The sequence below is a fragment of the Seriola dumerili genome, unplaced genomic scaffold (genome assembly GCF_002260705.1).
Source record: "Seriola dumerili isolate Sdu_G_001 unplaced genomic scaffold, Sdu_1.0 BDQW01001125.1, whole genome shotgun sequence".
Taxonomy (NCBI): domain Eukaryota; kingdom Metazoa; phylum Chordata; class Actinopteri; order Carangiformes; family Carangidae; genus Seriola; species Seriola dumerili.
In genome coordinates, this window is record NW_019175380.1 from 4,049 (window position 1) to 15,000 (window position 10,952).

The 10,952-nt window shown below is 42.1% G+C and overlaps 1 protein-coding gene across 1 annotated transcript in view; it reads left to right on the plus strand.

The window, feature by feature from the left end:
* The first annotated feature begins 6,140 nt into the window (after positions 1–6,140).
* LOC111237950 (MAGUK p55 subfamily member 4-like) overlaps positions 6,141–10,952 on the plus strand; it is a 13,243-nt gene continuing 8,431 nt past the window's right edge. The window contains exons 1-5 of the mRNA XM_022767266.1: positions 6,141–6,178; positions 6,735–6,849; positions 6,964–7,041; positions 7,291–7,374; positions 7,473–7,604. Coding sequence (XP_022622987.1) covers positions 6,141–6,178; positions 6,735–6,849; positions 6,964–7,041; positions 7,291–7,374; positions 7,473–7,604 — 447 coding nt within the window. The remainder of the gene's footprint in view (positions 6,179–6,734; positions 6,850–6,963; positions 7,042–7,290; positions 7,375–7,472; positions 7,605–10,952) is intronic.

The window sequence follows — 10,952 nt, forward strand, 5'->3', positions numbered from 1 at the left end:
CCTTAAGCTTTATCCACTCTGTCCATGATCAAAAATGTGGAGTTTGTTCAACAATAAAACCTCCACAGTTAAATCAATGGAACATGTTTTATAGACTCCTTTATATCTTTATCTAAAGATTATCATCATGAAAGGAATCATTTCATCTGTCCCAAACTAGAGGTGAGATCGAAGCCGGATAACTGCATGTGGCAGTTACAGCAATTTATTTTATACTGAATTAATTAATTAGACTAAAGTCAAAATTAACAATCCAAGTATTTACACTCTCATGATACTGAAGAGCTGTGGGTCTCAAGACAGAAGAAACCTGACTGAAATAAGTAAAATACTTGTGTAAAATAAACCCGTAGACTAAAAACACCTGCTCTATTACACTATAGTGGGTTCTTATTGAAAAGGAATCATTTTAATTAAGATTAAAGCCTTAATACCTGCATGTGGTTTTACATTATAACTGTATACTGTATTATTTTTTTTACAGATGCACAGACAGAAAAAGTGATTAGTTAATGTTAAGTAATTTACACAAATACTGTATTTTAAGCTTGTCTCATTATTTTTACCTGCATTGACCAAAATTAAGAGAGAATTTACACCTTTATTAAAGCTGAAAAATTGGCATCTTCAGATAAACCTGAGTAAAAAATACAATTAATGCAAAATAAAAAAGACCTATACATGTGTTTTGATGAGGATTTGTTCTTTGTTTTTGACATATAAACAATTTATTCATTTGAAAATATATTGAAATGACCAAACTCCCATCTTAATGAGCTCTGATTACCAAAACATAGGAGGTAAATGCTCATAAAACAAAACTGTAGCTAGGAACAACATGAACCTATACTCCATGATAAAACTGGTAAAAATAAATAAATAAGATTAAAATAAATGAACCTGATCTGCCGGAACATCACAGTTTAACACGTTCAGGGCCTCCTCTGTGTTTAAAGGAATCTCACCTGTAACAGAAAAGGTTGTTAAACGTTTCCTATGTTGTTGTTTTTTTGTTGCTTTACATTTAGGATTAGTTTATATTCACATCCTATAAAACCACGGTGAAAATATTACTGACCTGAAGAGAAAAATACAATTTGTTGAATACAAATGTTCAAATCTCAGCTGTGTTCATTTCATGTTTTGTATCGTACATGCAGGTGACACAGTATTTCACAGTATTGATGATATTACTTCAGTGTTATTCTTATTTTTCTCATGTTACTTTATTTTACTGTGTGTGTTGGTTTGTGAGTTTTGGGAAGAACTGCTCCTGGTCACCGTGTGAGGAGGAGGAGGGAGGAGGAGGAGCAACTGCAGCGGTGGCCATGTTTCCTTACATCTGGTTCTTTTTCTGTTTCACTGTTTCTATCTCCCTCTCTGAAGGATCAGTGTTAATCACTGCAGAGGTGACCCAGTGACCATTACCCTGTGATAACCCCCAACACACACACACACACACACACACACACACACACACACACACACACACACACACACACACACACAGAACTGATAACGGCTGGTCTCTTAAAGATCCAGATGTTGCAGTGGGATTTAATGCATCGCAGCTACTGTTGTGTGTTTGTGTGTTGCCCTCTTAACACTGTGTTTGCTGCTGCTGAGCATGTCTGACCTGCTGTGTGTGTGTGTGCGTGTGTGTGTGTGTATGTGAGAAAGAGAGAGAGAGAGACAGAGAGAGAGACTAAAAGCAGCAAAGAGTTAAGAAGCTTTGTGATCTGTTGAAGTACTTAAAGTGAGTGAGAGAGCGAGAAAATGACTGATGAAGCCATTACAATGAGAGAGAGATGGAGAAGAGACCTGAACGTACAACGCACCACAGAAACAGATGGAGTGAGTGACAGGAGGGCAGGCGGGGGGGAAGAGAAGGATTTTAAAAATCCCAAAAGAAGGCAATGAGACGGGGAGAAGAGGAGGCGAGAGAGGGAGAGAGAAAGAGAGAGAGGGAGGGAGGTTGGTGGGTGGTGGATTAAGTCGGGTTAGAGAGGATTAGTGTCTGTTTTGGTTTGGTAGTAAAATAACATCCATGTCAGTCACCACTGGCTGCTGGTTCACTTCAGAGTTCACACACCGAAACTAGGAACTGAAGGGAGCTGGACCACAGGGGGACGAGCTGGTGAGTCTGGGCTTATTTTACAGTTTTGGTTGTATGTCGGTGGATGTGTATTCTATATGTGTGTGAGAGCCGGTCTACACTCATGCTAGCAGCTCTGCGACTGTACTTAGACACCGCGGTGTGTCAGCGTGCTCACAACAACAACACTAACACGCTGGTGTGTACCAGGCTGATGGGAATGTCATCAAACTAAAGTTTTGGACTAATTTTGACCTGATGATGGCGCTAGATGAAAAGTCAGAGGATCACCAAAGTTATTAGAGTTCTTCCTGAGGGGAACATGAACGTCTGAATCACATTTTGTGCCCATTGATCCAGCAGATGTTGAGATATTTCCCTGGATAAGTGAACATTTTGGTTTCAGTCTAGTGTCAGCTGGTTTCAGTCTAGTATCAGCTGATTTCAGCCTAGCATTGGTTGGTTTCAGTCTAGTGTCAGCTGGTATCTGCTGGGTTCAGTCTGGTGTCAGTTAGTTTCAGCCTAGTATCAGCTGGTTTCAGTCTAGTATCAGCTGGTTTCAGCCTAGCATTGGTTGGTTTCAGTCTAGTGTCAGCTGGTATCTGCTGGGTTCAGTCTGGTGTCAGCTAGTTTCAGCCTAGTATCAGCTGGTTTCAGTCTAGTATCAGCTGGTTTCAGCCTAGCATTGGTTGGTTTCAGTCTAGTGTCAGCTGGTATCTGCTGGGTTCAGTCTGGTGTCAGCTAGTTTCAGTCTAGTTTCAGCTGGTTTCAGCCTAGTATCAGCTGGTTTCAGCCTAGTATCAGTTGGTTTCCATCTAGTGTCAACTGCTATCTGCTGGGTTCAGTCTGGTGTCAGCTAGTTTCAGCCTAGTATCAGCTGGTTTCAGTCTAGTATCAGCTGGTTTCAGCCTAGTATCGGTTGGTTTCAGCCTAGTATCAGCTGGTTTCAGTCTAGTATGAGCTGGTTTCAGTCTAGTATCAGCTGGTTTCAGCCTAGTATCGGTTGGTTTCAGTCTAGTGTCAGCTGGTATCTGCTGGGTTCAGTCTATTGTCAGATGGTTTCAGCCTAGTATCAGCTGGTTTCAGTCTAGTATCAGCTGGTTTCAGCCTAGAATCGGTTGGTTTCAGTCTAGTGTCAGCTGGTATCTGCTGGGTTCAGTCTATTGTCAGATGGTTTCAGCCTAGAATCAGTTGGTTTCCATCTAGTGTCAGCTGGTATCTGCTGGGTTCAGTCTAGTGTCAGCTGGTTTCAGCCTAGTATCAGCTGGTTTCAGCCTAGTATCAGAGTTGATGATTTCAGCTTTATTTACTGTAGAATGATCAATCATAGAAAAAGGGGCAACACTGGCGACTCCATTCTACAGAAAGTAGCTAAGCTTTGTCCAAAGAATTGCTAGATTTTTTGCTAGGTGCTTTTATGAAAACAAAGTTGTTATAGGGGTCTGAAAAGTCGGTTAGTCTTGCGACAAGGGTGCCAAACCGAATACTGCTTGTTCATGCTAAATCTTTTTGAAAGAGCAACAGCCAACAGGGAAACTCCAACACTCTGCCAGCCGACCAATGGTGTAACCTTATCACTCAGTCACTCACTCAGCAACATTCACGTTTATAGTACTGGCCCTGTTGATGCAGCTCGGCCAAAAAAGTTGACATAACTCAATTAAACCAATATGACAATAAGTCAAAAGGGCTGTAATACCACAGCAGGTGCAACAAGCATTATTAAAACAGCCTCACAATGCTGGTTTAAACTGCAGAATAACAGAAAATAACATAGATGTATAAACTGTATAAACTTCACAGCAGCTGCAACTCTGTGTCCTAAAAGTTACGTTTCTGTACAATTCAACTGCAAAACACTAAATGCATTTAGTAGGAAATGTAATCTCTGGCTGGATCATGTTCAGATGTGACATGTATTTTTGACTGAATTAAGCTAAATTCACTAACAGCAGTTAAGTCACCGGGTGGTTTGGGTGGATGGCAGACGCACATCTGTCACAGCAGAGACCGGGTTCACATCCAGACCACCATCTGTGGTTCAGACAGCACCAGCTCTTTGGTTCAGGTTCAGTTGTGAAATTTTTCTGTGCATATATTACATTTGCATATGGGGATCTCAAAGTAAAAGAACCTCTTCCCCATCCACAGGCTTCACCACAGTGAGTTACCACGCCCAGTTTGCCATAAAGAATTTATTCTTAAACAGTCAAGATGCGTGTAAACACCAGTGGTGAATAGGCTGGTTGTCAGTGATTTCCTAAATGAGCTACAACGTTTATAAAAATAATTCATGTCTGTTTAAGGATTGGTTAAATCTAGGCAAGGAAGTTTTTTTTATTTGTTTGTTTTGGATAATTTTACTTTTATCAAACTCCAAAATACTAAATACAAATAAAAAATCTGAGTTTGAGACTGTAGTATTTCATAACAGTCCCAGGCTGTGGTATCTGTGTTGTTGATGCTCTGATGAAGCTCGGTGAAGCCGGTGACGTGCTCAGTTGACGTTTGATGACTTTCAGGTCACTGGTTAATAGAAGCGCTTCCTGAGTGACAGTGTAAGTGGAAAAAGAAGCTGAGCCAAGATAAGAAGCTAAAGAGGAGACGTAACATCAAATTAGCCCACAGTGACCCGCTGCTGTAAGAGGAAGAACTGAAATAACACAAGCTGCATTCAAAACACGACGATGCTGCTCTCTGCAACTAAATTCATCTCTAATCTAAAATTAGAGATTATTAACACACAGGATGTTATCAACTAATTTATGTCTGTAAAATAAATGGTTACACCAGTGGGGTTTGTATTTTTAATCTCAGCGAATATGAATATGCAGACACTGAAAACAGTAAAGTTTCAGTATTAAACAAACATATGAATGATAAAATCTGAACTAAAGTAAATATGTGAAACAATAGTTTTAATTTAAAGTGTCACAAATTCCACAACTGATGGAGAATCTAAAGACTTGAAGCTGCACTAATCAGTATTTAATATTAACAATGGATATGAAATGCTGCAGCTGCTCTCAGAGAAACATCTCTACCTGTCCTATACCTGCTCAGCAGCAAACAGCAGACTGACACAGTCAGAGAGCAGTTTTTGTTTTTCCTCTTGATCCATAACACAGCTTTTAAAGAAACATACAAGTAGGAGGAATGTGGGTAAACTGAGAAGGTAAAAGCACCAAATACTGTAAGTGCAACAGAAAAATAGAGAATGAAAATGAACTGAAAAGCAACATTTAGCATTTACACGTCTTACGTCTTGTATTCATGTTCAGGTATAAGAACATTTATTCACCAACTTACCTGCTGCAATCAGTGAAGGTAAATCCATCGGGTTTTAAACAAAAGGTCTAAGGCCAGGAACATCGCATGTTTGTGGTGGCAAATGTATTTTTTAACCATTTTAGCAGTTGCATGTGGAGACAGTGACATTTAAGTGACGATTTCTGTCAAAAATGAATCAAAAATTAATTTATAATAGAAAGAAATCCAACATTCCAGTAACATTTTGTCACACTTTCAGTTTCACCAAACAAGTTTTCAGCACTTCCTGCTGTGAAATGATTTTACAGTCGATGCACAGAGTTGGTTTATGAACATTTCTGTGTCACAGTTTCTGACCTGAGGTTTTGACACAAACATATTTTGTAGTTATGATGAAAATGGTAAAATAATGACATTAAGGTTTTTACATGATGATGTCATTCAGACTCTCGCCTCGACGTCCAACACACTAAAATTTGATTTACATTTATTTTCAGTGGAAACAGCCTTTTTTTCCTCTGCAGCGGGTCTGGATGATCAGCATGAGACAAGCAATGGAGCATGGTGAGAAACACACAAACACACACACACACACACACACACACACACACACACACATCCCTGTATTAGCCTCCATTAGATCCTTGATCCTTGACCTTCACTGACGACATTTATTGTTTGTTGTCTCTCTTGAGTTCAGTCCTAACCTTGAACTCAGGTCTAAATCCTGACCTGGGCTTCATTTGAATTTAATCTCATCTAAAACCTAATTCAGATGGTATTAGTGTCTCTCCGTGGGGTCGGGGCTCCTCGGTAACGGTAATCCTGTCCGGCACAGACACGTCTGTTTTTCACCCTCTGCTCAGGAGAAACCTCCAACCTCCAACATCTGCTGTGAAACTGCAGACTGATAAATATACAGATTTAGTCTGTGGAGGATCAGGGGTGTCACAGGAAAAGTAATAAAGCATTTCCTTAATTTCATATTTTAAAAGGTATTAAAAATAGGAATGGTAAAAAAGAATTTATAAAGGAACGTTTAATCCATCAATAAATACTAAATATTTAAAATTGGATTTACAAAAACAGCATAAACCATTTATGAATACATTTATTAATTCATGAATAAATTAAAAAAGTACTTGAAAAGGCAGTTTAAAAATTGGAATACATGGATTCCCTCTTTAATTTCCTTTTCCTTTTTCCAGCTGCTTTTCCTTTTCCTGTTAGCTAATCGATTAGCTTGGTCATTTAGCTTCTCCTGTTAGCCTTTCTGTGTCACTCTGAGCCTTCAGTGCTTAAGAGTGTGTGTGTGTGTGTGTGTGTGTGTGTGTGTGTGTGTGTGTGTGTGTGTGCGCACATCTGTCAGAGAGGTGCTGTCCAGTGTGGTGGACGACGTCGGTCAGGCCGTGAACAGAAACGTCAGTGGAGCTCAGCTGCTGCACGAACTGCTGAGTGCTCCGTGGCTGCACGCCCTCCTGCAGGTATGTCCTGATTCAACAGGTGTGCACTAAAACACGGACAGCATCATTATCATCATTATCAGCATCATCATCATTTGATAGGCGATGATATCGTTTCCTTTCTTCTCTCTCCAGATGTACGAGTGCCTGCTGCAGTTTCAGAGGTTGATGCCCAGCCCGTTCCTGCCTTATGCCTCAGGACTTTCACATGAGGTTTACATACACACACACACACACACACACACACACCACACACTGGTGGGGGAAGAATTCAGATCCTTTAGGTAAAGTCATACTTTTACCTAAAGGATTGCAGGTAACTCTGAGAGAAGAAGAAACAAAGTTCTGATTCTCAGATGTATGAAGTCAAGTTTCAGGAAAAGTCGAGATCTTATTATTTAAATCTGTTGTGTCTTCCCAGTTTGGAGTGTTCACATCTGACTCTGTGTTCCTGTCCATCAGATCATGACGGTCATACAGAAGGTCCACCATCCCTCAGCTGAAGCCAGAGAGCTCTACAGCCTTCTCAGCTCGCCTCACATACAGGTGTGTGGGTCAGTCACAAACTCACCTGTGTTTCCCCACATCTGCTGCTCTGTTAAAACACTTGGACCTGTCTCTGTGTCCCTCCACCGGTCTGCCAGGCCCTCCTGTCCTCCCACGACAGTGTAGCGCAGGCAGACTACGGACCTCTCTTACCCCCCCTGCCTGACGAGTTACCTGAGGACGAGGAGGCCATGAGGATCGTTTGCCTAGTGAAGAACAACCAGCCGCTGGTGAGAGAGATGCATTTTTCTTTTTCTCACTATAGATTTATAATCCAGTTTGTAACAATCAGCTTGTAAAACACAGTATTTCATCATGACCATGTCCAAATGACCGTGACCAAATGCAGAGTAGTGTTTTCACTTGTCTTTGCATTTTAGAACTTTTCTTGCAGATGTGGAAAAAAAGAGAAACAGATAAAGACCTTTGTGTCAGATTTAAAAATGTCTTAGCCACTGCTGCAGACATGTATGTTATCAAGGACCAGGTATGTCACAGGAAATATAAATTCTTTTTACAATTCCCACTTTTAATGCCTATTAAAAAATGAAATTAAGGAAATGCTTTATGACTTTTCCTGTGACGTCCTGTTCCTCCATAACAAGCCCCAGTCCAGGACACTGAAACACAGACTGCAGCAGGACAGTCTCATTATTCTACATTAAAACAATTTACTGAGATTCTACAGTCACACAAATATTCTACACACAGGGGCTTTAAGTGAACAATAATTCACTGAAAAATTCAAAACTGAAAAACCCATTAAAAAGAATTGAGTTTCTCATCTTTCATTGACTAAGAGTGGAGGAGAGCGCAGAGCGAGTGTAGGAGACGGAGTAGGAGTGATTCCTAGCCAGTGGAGCAGCCTTCGTCGCCTCACGCTGCAGCGCCTTGACCCTCCCAGGAGGGCGTGGTCGGGGGAGGAGCTCAGAGCGAATGAGAGTGAAGCCAGGCTTTTGCCCCTCCCCAGGGGAGACCAGCCACGCCCCTTCCTCCCCCGCTATCAGTCGACAGGAAGCTGCTGTTTGTGTCCGCAGACTGCGGAGCTTTGGAAGAAAAGGCTCAACCAATCAGCTCCCTCGGTCTTTAGCCCCGCATTTTGTACCGGTAAGAGGAGGAGGAAAGGAGGACGGTCAGTCCATCATCATCAGTCACCAATCATCTGATCATTTCTTCATTGAGTCATTCTTTATCATCAAACGATCTAACCCTAACCTGAACACCATGTCCTGGGAGCTCCAACAGTATCAGGTTAGGACTCCTCTGATTGGTCGAGATGATTTCCTGACTTACAAACGTTGATAAAACGCTTTTGATTCTAATCTTCAAAGCAGGACCGGTGTTTTTATAATACATCATGTCCATCCCTTCATTCATTCATCCATTTCTGCATTTCATTTTCCCATTCCTTTGACGGAAAGTCCATCTTTTCACCCATTGTTTATCTTTCAACTCACACACTTCCTTATCGTCAAGTTGCCTCATTGTTTTCATCATCTTGCTGTTCTTTTTTAATTAATGTTTTGTTAATTTTTCCGTTGGCACTGTGTTTCTGTCTGGTCTTCATCCTCCTCTCCACATGGAGGTACATTTTCAGAGAAACCCAAACCCAGCGGGGGAGAAGATGCCTCTCCTGGAGGAAGCAGTGATGACTACGCCTACCCTCCTCCTCCGGTCCCGGTTTACAGTCTCAGTCTTCCCAACTCCCCTGTCTTATACAAAAAGCGAGGAGGACAATCAAGGACCATCCCCACACCCAGCAGGGCTCCATCTTGTCCTGGGATGAGTCCTCTTAGAGCCCACACAGCACCTTCTACTCCTGCAGCTCAGCGCTCCGCTCATCAGCAGGGTGCCAGCACTCTCCCCACCCCTGGCAGGCAAACCGGACCTCATGACAAACACTATGAAGATCCTCTGAATCGTCCCTCGATGCTCTGCTACTCTACCTCTCCTCATCACAATGGATGCCAGAATCAACCAAAACGGACACGAAACAAGCATCAACAACCGCAACTCTGTCCACATCCTCCTGAGTTCACCAAACAGTGCAGCGTGGAGGAGCTCAGGTCAACTGTCCAGACAGTGGCCAGCAGCATCGAGCACGGTACTCAGGACGTTCGCCATCTTGGCCAGAAGATGGTAGCGGCGACAGAAATGATCACTGACAGCGTGGAAGAGAACGCCCAGGCGCTCAACCTGCTGGCTGAGGTGGTTGACAAGCTCCAGGGGCTCATAGTGGCGAGCAAACATGCTGAGTCGTCACCTCCGCGCAGGCTGAAACAGCAAACTCCTCCCCCACCTCCTCCACGGGTCTCCTCAATCTCTCCAAAAGCGGTCCGCAAACCTCCCACGCCTTACCCGCGGCACCGCTCGTCCTCCTCTTCTTCGTCTGGCTCCTCCACAACGGCCAGTTCCTGTGCAGACGGCTTTCCGGCATCTCGGAGTCCGAAGCAAATGAACGGAGGCTATAAAAGGACAGTGGTGACTTTTGGTGCCACCCACAGGTTAGGCATCAGTGGTAGTAATGGACAGGTGAGGTTCAACAATGGATCAGTTTCTGGAGCTCCTCTGGAGGACGAACAAGACTGTAAGAGCACAGGCTGCTTGACAGCCAAGAAGAAGAAGAAGAAGACGAAGTAGATCAAAACAAATTGTCTCCTCTCCTGCTCTGGTTCTGGACATAGACAATAAAACGGACCAGTAGTTCTTTAGCAAATTTTTCACAAACAGGAAACCCTACTGATGTAGATCTAAACCAGCATTTATATCACAACAATGTTTTATTTTTAACAATACGTCAGAAACAGGCAACTATATCAACTCTTAGACAACAAACACCTTTGAGAGACATCAATGGATCTCAGCACTTCAGAAGGAAACCTCCAAATATTTAAAGGTACAGAGAAATTACATTCTCTCAATCCACAGTCCCAATTTCATTCAGCTGTCACCAAAAGGGTGACCATCATCATCATCATCATCATCATCATCATTGTCGTATCTTTTCAGTCTCATATATTAAAGACAGGGACAAAACTCCATACACCAATATAACATGATACTCATTTCATTTAATGCATTATTGGCAAACATTTGATTGATACATAATCAAGATGAGCAACTGAGTTGATGACTGCAGTGGTGACAGTTATATAATTATAATTAGTAAATGGAAGCTCAGGCCCATCTAATCATTGTCACCATTGCTTGGTGACAGACTAAGGTAAATTTGGGTGTCATCTGCATAATTACGACTAAAAGGGGAACTCCATTGTAGTAGTTTATTGTCTCCAGAGGGAGCTGTGTGAAGTTTGATAAATGTCCTCAAGTGATGTCACCTGAGTCAGCATGGGTCGGGTCTGAAGACAAAATGTTTGAAAAGAAAAACAATCTTGGGTTTTCGAGTTACAAAGACATGAACTTACCAGACCTCTTTACCCCACTCATCTCCACTGCAGGCTACAGGCTACATTAGCACTAAATAGCATAACACACCACATTTTCCCACCAAACTTTCGGCGGTCAAGTTTCATTGTGGTAAATCTAGGCACCCGGTTTTGAGCAGGAAGTCAAACAGA